The 26258-nt window shown below is 40.4% G+C and overlaps 1 protein-coding gene across 1 annotated transcript in view; it reads right to left on the bottom strand.

The window, feature by feature from the left end:
* Nucleotides 1-26258, bottom strand: part of SORCS3 (sortilin related VPS10 domain containing receptor 3) — a 304161-nt gene that overhangs the window by 129156 nt on the left and 148747 nt on the right. The window contains exon 4 of the mRNA XM_074831647.1: nt 6897-7055. Coding sequence (XP_074687748.1) covers nt 6897-7055 — 159 coding nt within the window. The remainder of the gene's footprint in view (nt 1-6896; nt 7056-26258) is intronic.

The raw sequence follows: 26258 nt of genomic DNA, 5'->3' as shown, positions 1-26258 counted from the left end.
CCTCTTCATAAAGGAAAGGACAAGAGCAAGGGGTGTACGTTGCACCAGGAGAGGTTTCATCTTCAGAAAGACAGAGGTTTCATCTTCAGAAAGACATTTTTTACAATGAGAACAATCAATCATTGGAATCTCCCCCTCCAAGGATGTAATGGAGTCCCCCTTACTGGTGGCTTTCAAGACATGACTAGACAGGGTGCTAGATAATCACATGTACGCTCCCTTTCTCACAAAAGGTTGGACCAGATGATCTTTCGAGATCCTTCCTAACCTGGGTTGTTCTATAAGTCTATTAAAATGGCTCATCACAAAGAATCCCAGACAAAGATGGATGACTGCCTAGAATAAGGTGCCTACGTTTTGAGAAGAATGTGAACCCAGCCTTGCCCTCCTCTCAGCAAGTCCCACTGGATTTCTTTGGCAGCATCCTACTCAACCGGACACTGTCAAAAAAAAAAAAAAAAAAAGAAAAAAGAATCCCACCTTTAGCTGCCTAACTGCCCCATGTCATACTGGGAGCCTGGTCCCAAACTTCAGGGGAGAATTTCTCCTGGCAGCAGAGAAGCACTTCCTTTGTGGCTCTGGCTCTGTGTGTCTAGGCTATTAAAAAAAAACCAAAAACAAACAACCTAACAACTTTCCCATGTAGTCCCAGTGTTATCTGTGATTCTTTTTGATAAATTCAGCAGTGTCCAGTCTATATAGTCAGGGCTCTGACACGCATCACATTCAATTTTCAGATCATAACTTGCCACATCCCCAACACTGAAGGAATCTCCCCAGTCAGACCTGATATTGTCTGCCAGGTGCAACTTTATGGTACAGCAGAATGCTATCTTGTACATTTTATTTATCACCTCATTTGAAGAGATATTAAGACACCCACTTTCTTTTGTTCTCTTCCTGCTGAAGATTAAGCCCTATGCAGAGAGAAATCACCGATTGACAAACTTCTTGTTTATCCAGTGTTCTCAAATTCATAATGGTGTAGCTGGGGAAATTAAATTGGCCTGTGAATTATTCAGTCTCTCACCTATTCCCAGCAGGTTCCCAATCACAGTCTGGCCTGTAGGGAACAGGTGGAACTGTATCTCTTTGCATAGTTTTTTTCTCTTAACAATGGTGATTTGAAATATTTTAAATATCTCTCTCCTTATTTCCCTAATATTTTATCTCCTTTTTAAATTATCTTTTAAACAAATATTCATGCAAGAGAGTTGTGTGTGTTGTTCTGAAAGAAGTTTCAATGTCATTATGAGACAAATTCCATGGAGCTCTAAAATCCCGTGTTTCCACCTCCAGACTCATCCATTCCCCAGAGAGGTACTGGAGTGCGGAAAGTTGAGCTTATTGAGAATTAGTTGGTTCCCTGGATAAATGAGACAAATCATGAGGCCCTTGAAATATCAGAAATGCAAGACCAATTCAAGATCTTCATCCCCAGTCACTATGAAAGGCAGCAAAAAAGACTATACCTCACATATATGCTGGTAGAGATTTCACAGCACTCCATAAAGCAGTTTCCAATACTCTCCAACAGAGAACATCACATCTATTTCATATATTCCCCTTCCCATCACACTTTGATACAAGGGTCATTTAAAATGGCTTCCTATATATTTTTTGCAAAAACCTGTGAAAAGTAGAGGATGAAGCCCCATTTTCGTTTTGTATTGGCTCATATATCCAAGTGCCAATACGGACACTACTAGTGGGACCCAACCTGACTCGCAGCAAAATTGGCTATAACGTTTACATAATGTCCACTTTCTGTCAAAGGCCACAGAGGGCCATTAACAGAACCAACACATGCACACATGAGGTTGCACCATTTTATCAATAAAATAGACACACACAAAACTACTGGGAAGACATCCAAGATTTTCAACTCACAAGATGCAATTAACCTCCCAGGGCCTGATAATTGCACAATGCCACATGGCTGCTCAGGGGGAAGTAGTACACCCACCCATGCTTGCTTAAAGCCGTGCAAAAATTCCTCCTGTCTGTGCTTTATATGTCATGAGAAGACATTAGGGTCTACAAACTTGCTACACATTCATGCCCACATAAACAGATTTCTTGGCTCAGCCATACTGCATTTATTTGATGATAAAAGAGAGTTAGCAAGGCAGAGGAGGGTCATAACTGTCTAGAAAAAGTAAGAACAGGAATTATATGCTGTGTCGACTCATACTGAGGAAGTACCCTCAATAACTCTTTGGATACTCTGAAGAGAAAACAAATGGTGGTAGCTGTGATTTGTCCTTAAATCAATGAAGTAACCAGCAGCCACACAGCAAAACATCTTTCAGAAAGCCTGCTGAGCTCCATTCCTCTCACTGAATCTTCTCCCTTGCTCCTGGTGAATAGCCCCAGCAGGAAAAAGAGGGACAATACCCATATGAGAGTGGTAATAAAAGATTTTGGGACTGAACTGATGCTGTATGCAATTATTTCAGTTGATGGAAGAAATAATATTGTCAGAAAGCCTTTTGTTTTCTTAGCTACGAAGACATATTTCAACAAGTTCTGTTGAAAAGAGATAGGCTCCTTCTCTTAAAGGAGGAGAAGGTCATTTTCGGACATATGATTTCTGTGAGGCTTGGGCTTTAAACTAGAATCACATGAGACTGGTAGCAAAAGTCCACAGGTTAGTATAAAAAAAGGTCCGTGCAAGGCATAAACTAGGGGAGTGGGGTTATTCAACAACAACCCTATAGCAGGAACAGTGAGAACAGTAAGTCTATCTGCAGAGCATCCTGCAATGTCTGAGCATCAAGGCTGAGAGTAAGAGAGCACCTGCAGAAGCTGGAAGCATAAACTTATGATCAAATTTACACATAATACTGGTGTAACAGTGACTGGCTGAGGAGATTCACAACTAGAATATTACCACAGGAAGGCATCACTTGCTCAGGAAAGAGAGGACAAGCCTTGCATATCATGGATACATACACTTGGTCTGAGGTCTCATAGCATTCTCTTAAGCAAGCTAAAAGACTGTAGGAAGTTACTATTAGCTGGGTAGAAAACTAACTGGGATACCATATTCTGAAAGCAGTTATCACTTGGCCACTGACAAACAGCAGGGGACATGTAAAGACTGTGGTTCCACAAGGGTGTTAGAGTTCTACATTATTACATTTATTTACTACTGCCTTAGAATAATGAATACACCTTCTAAGTTTGGAATAGTGAAAACACCTTCTAATACACCAACTTGGAAGGCACAATAATTCTATTAGAAAACATAATTTCAAAATATGTTGCATTTTTTCAGTTGGTTGGTTAGTTGTTTTTTTTAATCAACTGAATAAATAGCCTAATATTGTCAAATCTGTAGACGTTAGTTAAAAAGGAGGAATGTTTAGGATAAAACAACGATTAAAAAAGAGGCTTGAATCACAGCCACGGAACTGCAGGTCAAAAAGACCTCAGGAAAACTTTTTAACAGGAAGATCCAAAACATTGACTATTTTTATTTCACACAAAAACTTTAATATTGTTTTCTATTGCTATACACAAAACAACTTTAAAATATTCTGATCTAGGCACTGACCAAATCAATTATTTGTAGGGCACTAGCTGTTGATATTTCATTTTACTATGTGGAACAACATCCTAGGCAAAATGGATTTTCTCATTAATTTCCAAGCTGACCACAGCTTGCTTAACACACCATATTATTAATTTTAATTGAAAGAAAATTAATAAATATTACTCTGAAATCTATTTTTTAATCTAAGAAATGAAATTAAATTTGCAAACTTGATTACACATTCACAGTTATGAGAGGATGGATTAGGTCTTCCCTTAATAGTCCCTACTGCTGGGAGTCAAATTGTATGTGTTTGATTTGGTTTTGGAGTTATGTGTATTTTTAAATCTGCCTCTAAAGTAGTCATTACAAATAGACTTTAAAGGTCAAACACACTTTTAAAGCTTAGAGAGATGGAACGTTATGGTCTCCCACTGTAGGAGTGGCTGCAGCACTGAACATACAGCAAGCCACTGACTTTCATCAGCACCTTCCTTGTCACAGTGCCTGTGGATTAATATTACCTGCAGGTTACAGACTAGTAATAAACTTTCGATTTTATTGTCCTTTCATGCTTTTAAATCAAAAGTGTTTCAGAGCAGCACCACCTATTTTGTGCCAGGTGACTTCATGCTGCCTCACAGGAAAATGGGCACGAAAACAAAGAACAGAGGAGTACCAGCAGAACCAGGCTGCAGTTGGAGAATTAGCCCCTGACAACAGCATGACATCTCTTTGGATAGCCTTCTCACAACTGCCGAGCACTATTGCAGCCTCTCTAGCCACTCATGTTAGGAGCTCTTAATATCTCTCTTTCGGTCAGCAGCAGAGAGATCAAATGGTCATTGCCACTGGCATGATCCCATGATCACAGCTAGGAGAGAGGGCATGGCACAGCAGTGTAGGAAGGTGTGAGATCAAGACCTGGCTTCTAGAGAAAAAGAGAGAACCACCACAAAAATCTTAAGAAAATGTACAAGACCTGATGAAGCTACGTAAGGATTTAGGATTTTTAGCCTAAAAGACACTTTGTTCTTGTCATTGGCCTAGCCTCCATCTAACGGAAGGTCATGGCTAACCTCTGGTTCCCACTCAGCTGTGACAGTACTCTTGTTTCCAGACAGGCAGGAATGTATTACACCAGCTTCTCAGAAGACTTCGTCTGGGGACTTCACATAGCACCACTGCCACCATCTACAGCTCTGCCTTTGCACTCTAACAGCACTGCCCATTATCTCAGTATCAACTGTAACTGCAGCAAAGCTGCATGATCCTGAGCCAGAGTGACAATTCTTCTACAGCACTAAGACAAGATGTGACTGAGCACAATCTGTAGCTGGGTTATGTTAAGCAAACGCTTCATCCGGGAAGAAGGCTGCCTCCATGGTTCCACTCAAAGTTTAACTTTCAACCAGTTGAGGCCATCTTTCTGAACACTGAAGAAGGCATCATGAGTGACCCTGAACACAAAGGCTGACAAAGACAAAGCCCAAACTTCGCGTTGCTCCCTTTCCATTCGACCAACAAGCTGCAGAGCACCTCATCTTTGCTCTTACACTGTGGATAAATTTGTTCAGTTCCTGGGCTAAAATGTCAGCAGTCTCAGGGTGTTTCTAACCTATAAGTCATTTTCATTGGCTCTCTTCTGGGCAGAAGAGAACAGCTGAGGTGGACACTCAGATGCAATAGTTTGAAGGAGCAGAAGAAAAAATGCTCCTGAACCACTATTGCTGTATTAGACCAGGGGAGCATAATTACAACCTCACAGTCCAGCCTGTGTGCATACTTTATATTTTGATTTCTCGTTCCAGCGGCTAACATGTCATAAAAAACCTACAAAGCACTGGAAATAGAAATACAGTGTTTCAACCCAAGAGCAGATGCTCCACACTCACTACAGCTGGATCTCTTTGCAAACACATACTCGTCATGTCCTACCTGGCATCTCACAACCATGAGTGCCTCATCACATGTCTGTTTCTTTCAGGGCTGTCGCTGTACAAACACCAGTACAGTTTAAAACCTTTACCTCCAGTTTAAAAGTGGCATCAAACCATTTCATGACATCAAATAAATAGATTGGTCTTTCTAGCCCTCTTCAAAATCCCTGTTACACTGAACATCTCGGTGCATAAAACTATCTGACATTTGACTAACTCCTTCATACAGTAAGGACTTGATACCATGAAAGAAATGTATTTGCAATAGCTTTGTGCTTGCAAATGTCACTCAAGCATCATCAGTAGCATAGCAGCAAACCACCTGGTGCCTGCCATAGCATTCTCCTGACAAGTGGATGGAAAGGTTGCATTGGAAAGTAATGCAGTAGTAGATTATTTGATTATACTCTCAGTGACTGCTTGGGTAAAGACTTTCACTAGCCTTTCAAAGGAAATTCTGTCAAATACAAGAGGCACAATATTTTGAGTGTATTATCTTTATATCTGGGATGTGAGACTGACTACTTTAGAAAACTTCAAAAATAACTGTAAGAATTAAAAATCCCACCCAGAACACACACACACACACTTGACAGATTAATGTGAAAAACTTTAAGTGTCTATTCAGCATGTTTTTACTTTCCAGACTCTATGAATGACAGAAAAGGAAGAAAAGAAAGATAAAAGCTTGGCAAGTTTTAAGCTTTCTAAAATTTGTAACTTGATCATCCAGTCTATGTCTCAGCTTTGGGCTACAGTGGGATTGCTGTTCCAGACTGAAGCACACATTCCATAGCCACAACACTTTACAAGTCACATTGCACCTGCATTGTTCAGCATCTTTCAAGACAGATGAGTGCTATGTAAGAGCAGGCTTGTTAAGGACAAGTAACAGACTTAAGAGTTGTCTCACTAACAGAAGGCACTGCAAAGTGACTTAAAAAGTGGCACAGAGGAGTTTGTCATCTGTTGCTGCTCACTGATTTCCAGATAACTGAGTTCAGTTTGCAAGCAGAAAGAGCATCCCCTCACGCACAACACCTAGTTGTTATGGATCAACGTAGCCTGAGTGCTTGATCCTCAAAGACAGTTCAGCAGTCACCAAGGCCTACAAATCAATAGATTTTTAGAACAGCTCCATATGTCATGTGAAATCTCAGATTCTTATCATCTTTCATATCACCACCACCACTAAAGTTTTCATACCCATCACGATCACTTTATAACTCCATTCCCTTCAGCAAGCTTGCTTTGGAGTCACTGGGTGGGTTTTGAGCATATTTAAACCTGCAAGGCGAGAGCAGCAAAGCACATCATAATTTCTTCACCATCTCTGGAAGGGTACTGTTCTAGACACTATCCCATTCAACAGCTGGCTCAAGAAGATATGAAATCAAGATATGAAATCAGTTGCTCACCTTTTGATCCAAACTATAGGCCAAGATCCACTCCTCTTGCTTGGGATGGAAAAGCAAGCTCTGGATATAGAAGTTCAGACGGTATTTCTGGTAGGTAGCCCCTTCATCAGAGCTGATGAGGATGCTGCTCTCAATCTCTGGATCACTAAGAAGCATGATCTAAATAGAAAAATGGAGGGAAAAGTGTTAATGGAAAAATGAAACTGAACATCATTTAAAAGTGAGATCATACAGCACTGATTCCTATTAGATGTATTCAGAACATTGCTCAACAGTGTAGAAATCCCATAGGATTTCCCAAATAGGTTTTTTCTTTTTAGTTTTTCACTTCCATTTTATTTGGTGATTCATTCATAGACTCATTCAGTGATTCCTTTTTTTCATTATGTTTTTATCCAGATAAATTCAGAAAGCCCAGCAAGAATGAAAAATGTTATGTTGATATCAAAGCTGATTTTGGTTGGGTATAACAACTTCAGACAGCCACACCAGGCTTTGCTGGTCCCTTTCCAGTCTACCACCTCTATTCCCAAATGTGGAATACTCTCTCCAAAAGTACACAACAGGGCACTCCTGAGATTTAAGGATTGCAGAGCTACAAATGAAAGCATCACTTCACCAGAAACACAGAATGCCTACCTGGATCAGCTGCTAGCATCTGAAAATAGTCCATGTGTATGTGCGCAAACATTGATATATGATCTCATATATCGTGCTTCCAATTTATACAGTAGGAGATATTCATTCATTCAGTGAACACATAATTTTCCCCAAGCGCGGGAAAGTGTATGACCTCAATTTGTACAGGGAGGAAAACACTTCTGAGCCTCTAATTTTAATTAGAAAATTATTACCAATATTTTAAAATGGGTTGATTCCACATTATCAGATGGCATGCTCTACATAAATGTTATCAAGAAAAATGTTGTGGAAACATTAACACCATCTTATTAACATCTGGAGAAAACGACATCACATTAAAGCAAATGCCAGTACCATAAAATAAAGGCAAACAGTGGGAAATAAATTAGAGCTGGGCTAAACACAGCAGGTTATTGATACAGTAACTGAAACAAAAATAGAAACTGCCTTTCAGAAAGAAAACAGATCCAGAAACTGCCTTTTTTAGCTAGCTGCAGGATGATCAGCTAGCTGAGATCCACTGCAGTTTTGTTACACTCATGTCCATGTTAACTTCTCCTATCCAACTTCAGAGCTCCAACTTCAAGACTATGATAGGGAAACATTAATTTTGTCAGCAAAAATCAGTTACAAGGAATGGTAAGACCCTTAGTATGTTAGACCTTGATGAAGCAAAAAATTTCAGTACTTGTTTAATCTTAAGCACCTCATTAACTCCATGAAGCCACCAAGGGAAAGCGAATATAATGTAAATGGTTTCTGATCCTTTCCATTATGAAATGAAAAGGGCCTTTAAAACTAGAACTGAACATTGTTCCAGGGTGAAGCCACTTGTATGAATCTAGCTTGAGCTCAGAGCTCCTTCAACACCCCTCACATGTACTGCTTACCAGCCTCGTAAAGCAATCTCTACCTGTTCCCACAGAAAGCCACGTGCCAAGTCTTGAAAAAGTGCATTTCCATTGTGCTCTGGAGCACAGCATGGGACATGAGAAACGTCCCCACAGGCAACTGACTCCCTGGGAATTAGTCTTGCGTATAGGTCCCAATGGCCTCCACCTAAATGGAAGTTTTGGTACATTTCTTCTTTCTAATCAGATCAAAATATGTATTTCATTTTGCTCCAAACAAAAAAGATTTCCCCACTATTTCAAGATATTTTTTCTGTCACTGGTAACTTAGACTTCAAAGACATTTTGTCCCCCAAGTATACCCCTGTTCATCTAAAACATATTGCCTATGCCAGACAGAGAACTGTAACATAGTTTAGTAAAAATCGCTTGCTTCTGCAGAATGGAAGAAGGATGTAAGATTGCCAATATAACAAGATATTCCTGAGAGATCTTACATTTAAAAGGAAGGACACTTCAGGACTAAAAAGATTTTCCACCTGATGTCACAGAAGGTTACGAAGTTAATAATACTGTACATTAGAAGTTCACTGTTAAGAGTTCTGCCCTCAGATAAGGAGCATAAGACAGCTAACAGTTGCATAGACCTGATGTGGTACACATGCAAAACATCCATTCTGCCCTTCCGCACACGATCTGCAACACTTCAGTGGATAGTTCAAGAAATGGGTCAGATGAGACTGAAAAGGTGATGTTTCCACCAGATAGTTCATAAAGCCTGGCAATTTGTTCCTCTGAAAGCGTAACAGTGGTTGCAAGATCAAATAATAAAACCATCAAGCTAGGAAAATTAAGAGCTAGAGGGAAAGCTGAAAGAGTCTAACAATAGTCATACCTTGTTGTAAATGCCATCACATTAGTCGCCCACCCCCCTTCACCCAGTTCTGATATCTTCAAATGGAGAAAAGAACACACCCAGCATCTCTGTTGTCATCCATCCTCCCAGGCAAGGCTGATCCTACACAAAACAGGACCGAAGAAATGAGACTCAGAGTGAAAAACAAAAGGCCGCCACCAGTCATGAAGCTAGGACTGGTCCACAGTTTTCTTATGTGGCAAGCAGGAAAGAAGAGTGGGAGAGACTCTGAGCTTTATTTTTTTATTACTGTTGGTCTTTTTTCTGCTAGATGATATGGGGGGAAGGGACAACTTTTGGCAGGAGAAATAGTAGGACATTTGTCAAAGGCCTGAAACCACCACTTCTCATTATGGGGCCAGGGTGAAGGATTCACCCCAGTAGTGATTTAGATTAATTGTTTTTCATTAAGAGCAAATAAACAAACTCCAGTCAAAATGAGCATTTCTGCCAGCACCCTGTGTTGCCATTTATAATTGCCATAAGGAATAGCAAAGGAGCACCAGAGACTTGTCAAATGTAATTTATAGGTTTTTAAAGATCTAATAATTCTCTATAATATTAAATTAAATGGCAGCCCTTATTAAAAAGGAAATTACATTTCACCTTGCTAAATTCTAGAATACATATATATATACACACACTCCTATATATATAAAAAATACTGTTTTCAGTTCCTGTCTTCTATAGTTTAAGTGAAGAGGGGAAGGGGAAGCAGGATTGATTACTGCTAAGGGTAAGTCCCTGAAAACATACTTGAGATGAGGTAGTTTATACTACATAGCTTTTTCTCTAGAGGCTATAGCCTGAACTCCAAAATTCAGTGGACAATGAATGGCAAGCACCAGACAAAACAAACCAGGCTGACAATCAGACTGAATTTCAGGTAGCTTCTTAGGAGATGAATGCAGAGGAAGAAAGTTATCTGGTATGTGGTGTATGTCCTTTAAAGCAGCAGCTTTGCGGGCAATGATGTGGGCAGATAAGGAGCTGTTCTGAATGAACTCCAGTTCAGCAGAACACCAGACACCAGCAAGGAAAGTGCATAGAAGGTAGATGATTCAGAGAGGCCACCTTGCAAGAACAACATAAACTATGATGTATGGACTGAGATCTTTGGCACGTGATCTGGAAACACATCCAGCTCTGAATAGTTCAAGGGGATTTATTCCAGGAAATAAGAAGCACAGGCTGCAGGCAAAAAAAACAAGGAGGGGAGGTGTCATACCTATACTTGCCATGATGTATTTGGTACACAACGCATAGAAGTAGCTAAGAGTCACTCACATTTGTTGGAGAGCATGTAGGGCCCTTAAAGGAGCTCTCAACAAATGCAGAAGTGGGAAAGAAGGACACCATATCACAGCAAAAATCCACCAAAACAGCATGCTCTCTGATGGGGCTGATATAGTAAAAACTAAGGCAGGATTTGTAATTAAGAATCTGAGTTTCTGTTACTCTGATTAAAATCCCAGGTGTGTAACTGGCTTAATACAAACATCTTCCTCAGTACTGGTTTCACAAAGACTATGTCTGGGTGGATGAGTCAAGATGGCAGCACACTCCTCTTCCTCTGCTCCAAGCTAGTCAGGCACAAAGACGACTGTGATCTGGAATACTGAACCACATCAGTAATGAGCTAGCACACTTCTCATGAACACAACACTGCAATGTGCCCAGACTCTACTGGCTTGAAGCTTCAAGTAGCCTGAGCTCGTATTTGCCTGAATCTGTCAACTGCAGTTATGCCAAAAATTCCCCTGTAGCTTGGCACTCAGTACCCTTCATGTCTCTGCCCTCATGTTAGCAGTCCTGCTTGGCATGTCACCGCTATCCTCCTCCTTCTGCACCCAAGGCACAAGAAAAACCACATACAGACACCCCCATAATATTACCTGTATCCATAGCATCAGATTCAAAAGCTTTATCACCACTCTTGCTCCTTGGTTCTGCATTATCCCAACACAAGAGATCTGGTTTGTACATAACTGAACCTTTTAATAAACTCTCTGGACAAAAAAACGAAACAATGCACCACATAAAAGGCATTTTTATTAGTTTTCATTGAATCCTTTTATTTTTCTCAACCAACATAAATTTTCACTGTAAATTACCAAAGTACATCTCTTTAAATCAGCACAGAAAAGTTTTATAGATACAATATCTGTAGCAGTAGAACAACTGAGCTACATTAGCAGGAAGCATCCTAGTAAATTAATAAAGAAGACAGGTTCAAAATAAATGTCTTTTGTTCTCAGAAATAAGTAGATAGCACTAAACTATTGTGTACTGCCTTCTGATTATCTTCTTCATTTTAATGCGCTTTTCATCAGCAGTCTTTTTGAGAGGTCCTAGTCACATTCTCATTCACCTATATAAAGTTCTATTCTAAAAAGAAATAAACAAAACTGTTTAAAAAAAAAAAAATACACCTACAAACCACCCAAGCCTCCATGGCTACAAAAGAAACCTAGCTCCTTAGCAGAGTATTAGCAACAACACTGCACTGTCCTCTTCTGCAACTGAAAAGGCAGTTCTGCCACAAACACTGCTGCAAAAACAGAAACTTAAAAGTTCCATATTTACATCTTCATAGTGATTTCCATATTGAATGTGCTCAGCTTACATATGAAAAGCCTTGCTTTTTTTTTTGGCCTCCTCCCACTAGATCCTAAACTCAGAAGTACTTTAGGTCCTTCATAAAGCCAGGCTACATCTACATCAACAACAGGAAAACACAAATCTGATTTTAAAAATAAAAAAGCTTTTTTTTTTTTTTTGCTTTCCCATTTTGATTTAAAACATTTAAAGGATTGTATGGTCCCACAAGACCTCTGGAGATAAACCTACTTCCCAACCAAGTTCCATATTAGCTTTGAGTTTAAAAAAACAAGTTTTAACAATTTATGTTGAAATGTCAATGGAAATGGAGGATTTTTGCTTTGTTTGGACTTATGATGTCCTTTCCTCCTTTGAAACTGAAAAAACAAAATCAAATGACATTTAAAGGCTTAAAGATACAAAAACTATTTTCTTCCTTCAAAACATCAGTTCATCACAAGTATGTTCAATGTGAATAGTCTGGAAATCTCTTATGGGAAAAGCAATTTTTTACTGCTGAAGCATTTAGATTAAATGTTTGACCATCTGAAATTTCTCACTGGTTACACATTCCCCTCCCATTCTTCCTCTCGCCTAAATCATTACTGCAATTTACTTGCCCTGCAGACTAAAGGATGCCCTCAGAGATGCATACACAACCTTAACCTCTTCCAACACAGCGACACAGTATACCTGAAGCCCTTCTGCACCAGTCCCACAGAGGACAGATGCAACTCATTGCAAAGGAAATCTCCTTTTTTCTTCTTTCCTCATGTCAGTTCAATTAAAAATCTTCAGTTTAATTAAATCAGCCCAAACCCCTCTGAGACAAAAATGTACAAAAAAAGGTATCATAACTGTCTACTTACCAGTAAAAGTAACACCCATATAAACCAGCATTAAGCTAAAAAAAATACCTTTGCACAATTTGCGCTGGTTTAGAAAGCACACCTTAACTTTACACAAACTTTTACAGACGATGTTCAGAAATGGCTAGATAGCTGCTTACCGCCCTGTAGATATACTGACTCCTGCAATAATCAGGGGAAAAGAAAGCCAACCTCTACTTTCCAGATACCAAGACCAGCATATCAGTCAGGAAAAAAATGGGAGATGGCAGTGATAAAGAGCTGCTCTAGAGAAAAATTTTATTTATTTACATACAAGTAAAGCAACCAATCCCATTATTTAGTGATCAGCAGCCATGATGAGAGGGACATCCACTCTCTGGGAAGCCAAACAAGACAGTCATGAAGAGGGCAACAGCTTCCACGTAATTACTAACTTTGTGTCCCAAAAGGAAAACACTTGTTGTAATCCCCTGTATTACAGAACAGACCAGATTTCGGGCTCCTTCTTGCTTCATATGGCTCAAAGTCTTCCTTAATGTTATGGATAACCTGTGGGCATCAGTCAAGCAATAAAGATGCACTGAGCTTCCATGAGAGGTAAATTGCCTGGACCTACCCCGTTTCAACTTCTTGTAACTTCACTTCTAAATGCCTGAAATTTAACATTAAAACAGATTTAATTAATGAATATAGCACCAGATCACCATCTCTCAGAACCATAACACTGTAATCTTAAAGGATGAAGCACACTGCACTCATTTTATAAGGGTTTATGAAGCATGTGTTATAAAAGTACCTCAACCATAAGGCTTTTATACCTTGGCACTCACTTCAATACAATACCATAAAATCCAAGCAATCTTTAAGTGTTAAAGGTGACTTTCACTACTGTATTTATTATTGGATAATGAAAAATGAATCAGACACCCATAGAAACTGAGCAATGAAATAGAGTTTCCTGAGACTTTTGCATTGGGTCTCCATTATACATACTGTGACCAAAGAACCAAATAGCACTCTCAAGACCTTTCAAGCACTTCATGCTAACCTCTCTCCAGAACTTCCTTCCCATCAGGACTTCTCTGTAATTACAAACCAACCTCTACTCTGCATAATCCCACTGAACTTTCCAGATGTCAACAGCAATTTCTGTAAGCATCCAACTCCTGTGAAGAACCTCCTCCACCAGCTCCTCCAGCTTTGCTGGAGACTGCATCTGTGTACTCCAGTAAGTTGGTTTGAGAAGACACCATAGGTCTCCAACACTAAAGTCAGGGGAACCCATCTGTGGGTTCCTCATCTTTCCAGCACTAAGACAGAATGATGAGAGCACATCGTGCTGTCCAGGTTACATGCAGGTCCTATGTCTTTGCAGAACATTTTGTCTTTTGTAGAGGGTACATGAAAGAAGAGGACCATTACAAGTTAGAAAGTAATAACCTATAAAATGAAAACTTTTTTTTTTTAACCTGAAAGAGCAGGTTCTTCTGGTGATACTGCAACACAGAAGAGGGCATCACTGGGGTACTTGCTTGTTTTTATGAACATCAAATCCTCTTCTGAAATGCAGTATGTAATTATTCTGCTGTCCCCTTGTTATATTTATTTAGACAGCCCATCTTCAAAATTGAGAACAAGTTTCATCATAAATTTTTTAAGTTGTACCGCAACAATATTCTGCATTGATATCAAGACCATTTTGTCAATCAGAAATGATGCAAGCATAAATCTGCTGTGCAAAGGGTACACCCTCCCTACCAGGATCAAGCACACAAGCCCCAGGTTCATTGTTAACTTGAAAATCCCCTCAGCAGAGTCCCGTCACTGTCAGAAATAAAACTAAGAATTTTAGCTATAACCAACCCAATATGTGCCTTGTCTCAATAGAACTTGGAACCAGTAGTTCAAAGGAGAATAAGTCTGGCCTGTGAGGATGAATAAACTACACGCATGAGATACTAGTATTACACTCAGACACTCAACACACAATTGGAATATATAGTCCCAGCATGTGCTACATACAGTTGGCTCAGTCATGAACGAGTACACATTTAAGATGACAGCATCTCAGTAATTCTTTCATTTGCTTCTCGCAAAAATTAAAAAGGATAAAGATGCCAAACAGTCTGGAGAGAGTCTGAGACAGAGCAGTTTGGTGGCAAAAGAAAAATTATCTATCATCCTCCTGTCTGAAAATCCAGAGAGATATCATCCCAGTGCTTACATGATTAACTCTGAGAAAAGAGATTAGTAAAAGCACGTCAAATGAGGACTGGCACCACCTTGTTTTCTCTAAGGAGATGCACATCAGCCCACCATGCTTGATTACAGTGAATAACTCTGGTTAATCTTTCTGACCTTTAGTATTTTTCTTTTCTAATTATATCCAGATTACAATTACAACTAATTGTTCAGATTTGTACAAAATTAAAACAGGCTCTTGGCATTGCAGCCATGCCTGACATAAGTTGCCATACCAAAACAAAACACCTCACAGAATTCCAAGCTCACACACCCCATTCTCTATGGAGAGAGAGCTTCATTTAATTACCACCTCCAGCAGCTGCACAAAAGCACAGATGCACCTTGCAGGATGCCCTGAGGATCAGGAGCAAATCAAGGCTAAATTGGATACAGAGCAAGTGCCCCTTCAAGGGAAACCACTCTGCCATCCTCTTTGGCAAGTGGGAAATGAAAATATATCATGGCCGTAAGGCTTAGGCAAAATCAGAGCTGGGAAGAGAACTCACATACTCTAAGGCTGCCATCCTAATGTGCCTATAATGCCAAATCCCAGGCTGGATCCAATTTGCATGCATGGGAGTGGAATAAGCCATCGTACTAGACCCAATAAAGCAGAACATCTCATCTTTGTTTTACTGCTAAGCAGGTCAGAACAACATGTCTCCCCGCTTTCTCTTGTCTTTTTGGCACCGGACACATGTACTTTCCACTTTTAATTACAAGGCACAACAAGCATTTGCTTGTTAAATTTCAGGTGTCAACAGGGATGGAAGCCATCCAAAAAGCATGTTTGACCTGGCAGAGTGACTGACTGGCAACAGCTACATGCTTGGTTGTAAAACCTTTTCGTTGTCACAGCAAGGCAGAGTTTACCTAAGGTTACTCCATCCCATTATACTCATTACAGCTGCACATTCTCCAGCTCCACACAGATCATCAGACCAAAGTCCTCTGCCACAGTAATCCCACCTTCCTGTGGCCACTTCGGTGCTGCGTGTTGTTGAGCTATTTTGCCAAAGGCTTTTCCATATCACAGCATGTTCATGCATAGTTCTGCTCTACAAACTGCCAAATGGGTTACAAGCATCACCACTTATGGCTGTTTTGCATACAACCAGTTTGACCAGCACTTTTGTGACTGGGCCTAGACTAGAAATAGAAGGGACATTGGCTGGGGACCTTAGGCAACAACCAGTGCTTCCACAGGAAAAACAACAAAACAGGAGAAGAGAAACGTAAAGCTTCTGATCTATATTATGCTTTGCTAGTTCTAGTTCTGCATGATGCCTTTTTACTCTTCTCGATTCTACATAGGAAATTCCTGAGTGCTGCACCATCTGACACATTGTTTTGTGGTCACCAGCTTTTTCTAGTGGCACAGAACAGCTCTGATCCCAAACTGTGTGCACAGAAAGAGAAAAGCAGCATTCACTGTTATAATTATATGTTATTTCAGTAAATGCATGGTTGTGCTATTCTCCATAGAACTACAAAGTAATTTTCACCATTATGGTAACTTACCATGTAAGCAGAAATAGTTACAGAAAATAATGTTATCAGTAAGGAGAGGTTGTGTGCACCACAGCTGCTGGAACTGAGAACACCATTTATATAAAAACACTCCTCTGATTATAGGTCTCACTTGGGAGAACACTTTACATGTGGGAATAAGTTTACTCACAGTAGTTGCCCCATTACAGAAAACAGAGATGCGCATGGATAGTTACTCATGGGATAAACTTTTGCAGTCCATATACAGCAGTCTATTTCATTTGAGGACAGTAGAGTGTTTCATGACTCTTTAGAAAACTAAAAATTGTATTACGCATCTCCCTTGAGACCGTTAAACCTGAATACAATTTTAAATACATCATTGCTTCTCCACTACTTACACACTTTATTTTTCTGCTTTTTAGTCAGATTGCAGAGAGAACATAGACAACAGCCAGCTTTATCAATGTTTACATCCAGATGCTAATGATCTATCTCAATTTACTTACCTGGTATATATTACTCATGTCCTTCACTGTCCCTAATGTACTTCTGTCCCTAACATCCACTGGCGGAAGCCGAGAGATAGGAGAAGGTTTATCCATTTTCTGGATGGAAGGCTAAGGCACCCAAAAGTTAAAGGTTAAAGTTACAAAACATGACGGCATTGCAGTGCTCTGCACCATAGCACTCACCTCTAAGCTATCAAATGTGGTTGCAAGTACCACATGTTAACTCAGGTGCCAGAGATACTAATATATATGAAGGTTCAGGACCTCAGAACGCGATTCACAGCTACCAGCTCACTGTCTGATATTTTCCATTACATTTGCAAAATTAGCTCCCAATGATACAGTCCTCAGAGGTTTATGGTAGAAGTCTTGTCTGCAATCACACACTGAGAAGGTGAATGACTGCGAACCACAACTAATATTTCCTGTTCCAACAGGGTCACTGATACCTTGCAGTCTTGGGAAAATCACATACTTTTCTTTCTGTATCCTTCCATGCACATACATAAGCCCTGGTCACTGCAGTGTCCTGAAGAACTAGTGAAAGAGGAAAGGGAAGACAGGACAAATGTTTTATCTGCAGCACAACCCTGACACTCTGGTTTAGGAATCAATTGGCAAAAGTCAGAAAATTGCCAGACTGACTCCATCTTTCCACCCATTTCCAGGTCCTAAGCACTACATTCATTGCCTTCACTCCATTGCCACTCATGTCTCTGAGTACAGCTGCTTCGTAAGTTTTGTTGCTTTTTTGCAGTCATTTTTAAGGGTCATGTTGGCCTGCCATGGAATGGCTCCAAGGGAGGCAAAAGATGTCAGATATGCTTCTTTGTCAGAAAAAGGACAACCTGATTTGTTGCAACAGAGAATTAAAATATCTCGGGGCCCACTGCAAAAGGCAACACCAATCTCTCCTCAGACAGAGACATAAGGACTGGGCTAAGTGTTGATTCCCCAGATTTAAAAGAAAACTACAGCCTGAGTCTAACTGCATCTGTGCACCACTTAGAAAATCCCTATCATTACTTTCACAGTCCAGCAACGACTGTCTGTATACAATGAAAAAAAGCACTTTAGGATGGATAGGGTCAAGGGCAAAGAACTCTGGCTAGTGCAAAAAGAAGCCTCAAGCACTCTGAGATGTGCTGGAATGTTTCTCTAAGATCTAGTCCAGCCAAGCTCCCTGCCAAAAAAAAAAAAGTGCTCCTAACACAGACACTCAAGGGCTTCCGGGATTCACAGTGCTGCTTGGGATAAAGCATTTTACACAGAACTAATCACATCAGAGCTGCAATTAGAGCTACTGCATTTACACTATAAGAGGCAGATGTGCATACATGGCAGAAACTTATGACAGGGGCCAGCATGTACCCTGCAGACTCTACTAATCTATTAAAAATGAGAATTCACTCAATAAGTAATGCTGACTTTCTCTATTCTTCACTTTGGAAAAGAATGAACTAAAAAGACATTTTGCCATGGGTTTGGGGGTTGGGGTTTGCAGGGGGTGGGGGGATGATTTTCCTCAAAGAAAAATAACTGTGTTCTTGTGAACCAGTTCTTATCAGTAAAGATCAAGGCCAGTCTTCAGAAGGATCCACCTGCCCCATTTCCAAGAGGTGTTCTCCACCCATTCTATTATTTTTCCTCCTTTTTAATAACAGGACATGCTGACTAGTTATTATTGATTGATTATCCTGCTGTCTGTGAAGCACCATTGCCCTCCTTGTTAATTCAAAACTACCTCATTTTTCATACTTCATAAATTAATATATTATTGGAGCTGCAGCAGTAAAGGAGATGGCCGTGCTTCATAGAGAGGTAGGGAGGGTGTAGAAAGGAAGGAAGTCTCATAAACCTGACCTGCATCAGGGTCTGCAGCTGTGTCTGCCCTGCTGATAGGCCGGGTGTTAAGTACAGGCAGCCCCTTACAAGGTGATGCATAGTGACAGTCCCTCTTTGTCCCTGTAACCGAGGCAGAGCACTCTGAAAGCTCACACAGGTCCCCTCTGCCCACTTCATAAAAGCAATGGCCAAGCTAAGTGACAAAATTGAAGCTTTATTTCAGTGGATATTATAACTTCTGATCTGTCCTTTAACACTTGCCAGCTAAATTGGAGCAAACTACCTCTTTATTAAATACTGACAGCTAACTCTGAAAAGTCTACATCTAAATGTGGATGTGACCTTTCCAATTTTACCCCATCTTTTCTCTTTATGACCTCACACCATCCCTAAGGCTCTGTAGGGCCCTGACTCTAGCAATACAAGGTGAAGCAGGCAGAGAGAACAACAGGAGAGATGGACTGACTTCTAGGAAGCCAGACAAGGCAGCTCTGTCCTAGACATGCACCAGTATCCTGCTAAGCTGACTTGTACCTGATCACTGGTCTTTTCTCTCCAAACATTATTTGCAAGTCCTATAAAAACAAAGCTGACATGTTAGCTTGAGTTTCTCCCATCTTTCCACCTCACATTTGAATCTCCAGCCATTCCAGTAGACAATGAAGTGCAGTGATACCCTCCAACCAATTTTAGGGTTTTTTTATGATGACAAGGCTGAGAATTGTATGTTTAAAATGGTAGATACCTACATTTACCATCCAAACAATGCCAAACAAACACTACTTACCCATTTGGTTCTTGCACACAAAGAAACCTCAGGGAATTGTGCATGGTAAATAAGTCCAAAGGATTTGAATTCTGGCTTGTCTTTTCCTAAAATCTGTGCCTGCTTTCATTCAAGTGGACAATTTTTTCCCAAAGTCCCAGGCAGCTCCTAAGCTGGGATCTCAGAATCAGAGTTCCAGTCCTTGGTGGATAAATGACATAGCAGGTGTCTGACTGCTTTTTTTTTTTTCTTATTATACATCTTGTGTCTACATGCTTACTTTTATCAGACTTGCAATATCTGTGAAGGCTAAAACAACATTTATTTAACAAAACTTTTTTCATAAAGCCAACTTAGCCCTCATTTTATTCCCTCTCTTTATTAACTAAATCCTGCATTAGGTTTCCATTCGCTTTAAATACTTACCTCAGCACTAACCAAACGCATATTAAATGAGTTCAGAAAGCTATGAGGAATGCAAGTAACAGCTCTTGGAATACATAACTACAAAGACAGGATATGCAGATGAATAAAGGCATACACATTCAACCCTAATTCTTGAGTTTCATAATATACAAGCTTTTTTTTCCTTCATGAACACTGAAATGATGGCTTTTAACATAGTATCTTTAAGATAGCTGTAAACAGAAACAGATACCCATCTCTTCTAACCCTCTCCCCTCCACCCCTATTAAATAATGCCATATGTCAGCATTTTGTTAATTATCTCAATTATGTTTATTTTTAGAAGTAGCTGATGAGCAGTGGGTGAGGTTCAGTGAGGTTTGGGGTTTTTTGTTTGTTTGTTATCTAATGCATCTGTTTTTTCAGAGAATTAACTGGAAAAGCCCCAGGAATCTACAGTTTTCATGTTCATGCATACCAAGGGACAGCCTTCGCTGGAGTACAACCATCAGATTGTCCCTGTTCAAGAAAGCGGAAAACTTCCATTGGGGATCTCTCATAAGCTTGGGTCCGAATTCTGTGCTGTCTAAGTTGACAAATGGTCGTATCCCAGACCACAGATGCTATACGACCTCCATTTATCTCTATGATTTATGTCAAGTCAGAAGTAGTAAAATTAAAACCTGCAAAGAAACAAACAGTAGTTTATTCTTTCTTTAAGTACAGGAGCCTATAGGTCAGGTCAGATCCCAGTGGAGCATCTGACATGGCAGGTCCCACAGTCCCAAGCTGCAGCAGGGCAGAGCACTCTCTCACAGGAGCCCCTTGACTACAAAGATCCACAAGGAGGCACAATCCCCAAATATAGTAATAATAATAATTAAAAAAAAACCACAACCAAAACACAACAAAACAAACCTACTTGGGCATACTGAAAAAGACCCTATATTTTAAGAGTATTCTAATAACACTCATATTTTGCCTTTACATCTCAACATCTTCCGTTCATTGATCTTGAACCATGTTTAAAACACTAATAAACTACAAAATATCGTTTCCTGATGCTGGATGACTTACATAGGAAAGGTCAGAGAAACCTACTGTGAAAACATGACTTTTCTAAGTTCAAAAGAGACAATAAAAATCCCTTCAAAAGAAGAAGTTCCTAAAGACCTCTTCTTCAAGTATTACAACACATCTGTAACTCAAGAGATTTCTTTCACACAGTTTGAGGTCATGGTTCTGCAAACATTTACAAAAATTCTCTCTTTTCTCAGGTGACAACTTCAAGCTGAACTAATTGGACAAGTAGAGAGAATTCCATGCACAACAGCTCAACAGACTGCACCTTGTAGATAAAACACATCATGTCACATATCCTCTGACTCTGCCCATGGCTGCTGTGAGTGACCTTGAGGAAATAATCTTTGCTTCTTCAGTAAGTGAAGAAAAATATTACTTCTTCATTCACATTTTATTCCTCTATTTAAATTGACAGTTCTGGAGACTGGCAGTGACTGTCTCTGTAGTGTATTTATGAGAAAGAATACACAGCAATGTTAACCAGATCACAGTCACATTTGTACAATCCACAGGTATAACCAGAGCAGACAAATGCTGTGGTTTAGAGCTACAGCCTTTCCAGTTCAGCAGCAGGCAGGTTCTGCCCACATAGGCTCTGGACTGGGTGGCATGGTATTTGGAGTACTGAGAAGCATAGAAACATCATACACAGCTCAACAGGTCCAGAGAAGGGGTACATGAAGAGATGATTACAACTGCATTTACAGCTCAGGTAATTTAGGCCCTGTTAATGGCAGCTGAAAAACCTAAAGCTATTTAGTAACTATTTCACTGGGCTGAAGGGAAAGATTAGGGATAAAAGACAGTAGAAACAACTAGTTCTTTCACTCCTGTCCTGTGGCTCTAACTCAGCCCCATTGCCTTTGTGTTACTAATACATTCTCCAAGATCACATCATCAAGTGCCAGTTTGCAGCACATGCTGTTTACCACAGTGTCAGCATAATAAGGAAAAAGTGTCCAAAGAAACCTTCCATCTGCCAAATGGCTTTAGGATACTCCAGAGCTCAATTCCTCACCGACAGCTTGGGATGCAATCATAGGAAAAAGCAGCAGATGACTAATGGGACCTGTGGCAAAGGATGGCAGCTCAGTTCAGGCTGGGTTAGCAAGCATGAGGTGCATGCTGGAACCTCTGCCTCATCAGCCTACCACACATTTGATGAGTAAGGAGAAAACAAAACGCTGTGGAATTCCCTTTGGGATCAAATGAGCTAAGAAATTAAGGCAAAAACAAAATCAGTTTGGACCATGGTTCTGCCCTGAGGCTCGAATCACAGGGTTTGCTCTCAGTTACTCTCCAAGTGAGCAAGAAGAAATAAAGATGAGGTCAAAGTGACTTGCGCTCATTTAGGATCTCCAACTTCTGTAAAATGAGGTGTCACTCCCAATGTGTTAGCTAGTTTCCAGTTAGGTAGATGCATTCCTCTGCAATTTTAATATTACAGTCACAATTAACTTCTTCCTTCATTAACCTGAACTGCAACGCAGCATCGCTCTCTGCCAGCTCATAAACAGCTGCTGTGCTTCAACCCCAAGAAGCTGCACAGAAACAAACAAATCTAATTAGTTTTAGCTTTCAGAGCTTCTGACTCTCCACATACCTCTAAACATTTCTCATTCTAATGGGCCAAGTACAGAGGTATGACTAGGATTGAGGTGCAGCATGCCTTTGGCTTTTATAGCTTCAGTGATTTGGACTGCCCCTCCTTTTAGACTCTGTGACAACTGGGAAACTAGTCTGCAAAACCATTTTCTCAAAGCTTTTTAACTGTGCACCGTAACTTTATTTCTGCTTTATGCTGTTTGCAACTACTGTTCAAATCCCTAGCTAGAAGTTCTCTCTATAAATAAAATTTCTAATGCTTCAGTTCTGGTATAAGGGAAAAGTGGGGGGAATCATAATTTCTATCACTGCACCTGGGTGATCTTTCTGTGCAGAGAGTCAGCATAAAAGACTACAGACCTTTTAATTCTTCAAGTTATCACCCGCAGCCACGATGGTAACAGTTAGGAGAAAAGCTAAAGATGACTGCATCCAATTGAATTGCAAAGCAAATTCATGAAGGAAGGTATTTCATCAGAACTGTCACCCTAGATCTTAAATGCAATCAGGACCTCCCATTTATCCACATCTCATCTAAGCAATACTATATACAGACAAGTGCTGTTTGGTTTGGTTTTGTCAGAGTTGTCATTCTCTTTCTTTTTCCTCTTTTTTTTTTTTTTTTTTTTCTTTTAAATGCCTTTTAACTCCATCCTCTTAACCTCCACAGGAATCCCAAGGGTAGAGATAAAAGTTTCATAGTGAATATTGGGTTTTCAACTAACAACACCTTCACCAAGAATATGCACTCTTCACAGAACATTTCATGGAAAAAGTAACTCATGACATCTATGGTTCAACAACAATTCCTTGAGATTCAAAATGGCACCTCAGTGCCTGAAAGGAGCAGTGCTTCAGATATATGGGACTTCCAATCTCATCTCCTTTCTGCACCCTTTGGAAGGATTTTGCATCCCCCTGAGACATCAATTCTAAAATGAAGCCTGTTACTGACAACCAAGAAGAAAGCAAATGCTGTTGGTATAGGGGATCTACCCAGTAGACCAACCCATGCTAGAAAATAGGGACTCACAGCACTTCAGCACAAAATCATGCCATTTTGGAGTGCAGGCAGTGAGTCAAAGAATCACAGGCTTAATTTTTTTGGAAATTATCCAATTTTTTAACAGAAATTTTTCAACAACCAAAAAGAAAAAAAAAAAAGGATAGAAAGAAAATGGGATAAAAAGTCAAGAGAAATGCTCTTATTAAAATAGAAGAGAGCTTAGTGCTTTGGAAGAAATAAACAATTCTAATTCCCAGACTGCTGTGAAAATCTGCCTCTAGTAAAATGTAACTAATGCCCAAAATAGAGCATTAAATTAAAGGTCAGCAGGGAACTGAGATCTCTGCCCAGCAGAGAATAAGCAGCCTTTTGTCATATCCCTAAAGACAGGCAAGAGGCTATAGGGTAGAAAAGCCAAAACTATGCATTTTGGAAGTCTCAGCTTTTCAGAGTACTTAACCATCTGCCCTTAAATCCCATTCATCTGTAAAGAAGGGGTGCTGCTAAAAAAATAAGAAAGTTTCTCCTTTCTGAAGTTCACAACAGAATTATCAGGCTTGTTGCAACCTACGTGCCAACCGGGCAAAGCAGATGCTTCTCATGTGGTCTCTCAGGCAAACAACCAGGTAGGCAGATGCACCGAAGGGGAAGATGTGCCCCGGAATACACTCTGTCTATTAGAGCATCTTCATGGTGGCAGAAGTGTCAAAACTGCAGGCACTTGGCTTCTCACCAGAGCTCAAAACAGTAACTCTTAAGAAATCCACAGTCCCCAGGACTTCAGAGTTGTCCAACTGCAAGGTCTAATAATCACCTGGAATTTCACAGTATTAATGAGAACTCAATGCAGATTTTCCTGATCCAAATACGAGTCCCCAATGTGCAAGTAAAAGAAGAAACAGCCCAAGCATCTGCAGGAGAGCAGATGCAAGTCTGGCAGTTTTAGCTCCCAGCAGCAGAGGCTGTATGCACAGTTGCAAAGTGTTGTGAAACCCTGAGCTTGTTAGTTCTTAGAAGAGGGGAATTAGCAGTATGACTGCTCCACAGGAAAATGAAGTAGTCCTGGTTCACGCAGGAAGCATTTCAGCTATGGTGCAGCCAGAGGCTACAGATTCACAGTGGGCTGCAGCCTGCTTGACTGTTTCCTGATGTCAGCACTCCAGGGTGGTCTCATTTCAAATGATGGGTGCTCTCTGATCACCAAGGTGGCCCTGATCACTAGCAATGATACTTGAAAGGCAAGAGGAATCATAGCTGGGAAGAAATACTCTCAACAACTCCCTTTGGTATCTGCACATTGTTATATTGACTTAATTATAACTGCAAACCTCAAATTACACAATGGCAAAGCACATTTTCCAAATACCTTCTTGCAATTTCTAGGAAATCGACACCCCCTATCTCAGCTCCAAAACCAGCCATCAGCAGGTTGGGGCAGCAGCTGGAAGCAGGCGATCTGGTACCCAGACCTGCCTCTGCCCAGTACCATGTGGGAACACAGCCAAAACCACCTCAGCTCAGTCTTGGCTACACAGCTCTGTGCCTTTGTTAACTTTGTGCATGCAGAGAGGTGGTATCTCCCAGTGGCAATGTGTGAAATCAAGGAACACCCATAAACTAAATCTGCCCTCTAAGTGCCAAACACCAGCACAACCAAGAGGTGCCCAGGGAGAACCAAGACTGTCCTGGATTTATCACCATGATAACCACAGAGATTTTGTTTCTTCCCCTCTTTGCTGCCTCTTTCCTCTTCAGGCACAAATACACGATGATTTTGCCCACTGATAAACACTGATGTCTTTCACTGAGAAGCAAAGGGCAGGACTGAGGGACCAGCTGCTTCCAGGCTGCTCCAGCATTTTCCAATCTGCTGTGTCAGGAAAGATATTTCAATACTCATCAGGGCACCAAATACAAAAAAGTATAATATTCAATACCCTGATGGGCCTCTCCAGTTAGGGATGGGAGATGTACACAGGAGCAAGCTTAGAAGGAAGCCTAAAGAGAACATAAAATGAATAAAATGGATTAAATACATAACCCAGAAAGAGGAAGGTCAACGGTACATAAAGCTAACTGGGGTCTTGCTTTTACCATCAATGTTATATAGCAGATGCTCAGACATTAACTTTGTTGGGAACAGAATAAAACCCAAAGATAATTAAATACTTTAAGGCTTAAAGAGCCATTAGGTCATCAAGTCTGACCTCCACGTGTAGCACATCTCCCAGAATATCACTAATTCATTCCTACATGAAACTCAGTTTTTGCCCAGAAAGGAATCCGCTTTGTAAGAGTGTTGAAGTGCCATAATTCAGGTGGGTAAGGCATGCATCAGGTGTGGCTTTCTTGGGACCATGAGAGAAAGGAAATGACACAGGTTCCCAGACCATGGATTGTAGCCATGACCCATCTGATCCCCCATATTGCAGTAAACAGAGATGTTGGTATTGAGAAATCAGTGTCCCACCATGACCTAGTACAGCACTGAGCAGAGAAATACAGCAGAAGCTGCAAAAAACCTTACAATATTCCCACCAAAAA

Source organism: Strix aluco, chromosome 7 (genome assembly GCF_031877795.1).
Source record: "Strix aluco isolate bStrAlu1 chromosome 7, bStrAlu1.hap1, whole genome shotgun sequence".
NCBI lineage: Eukaryota > Metazoa > Chordata > Aves > Strigiformes > Strigidae > Strix > Strix aluco.
Note: the sequence above shows the minus strand (reverse complement) of the source record. Positions and strands in the feature narration are given on the sequence as shown.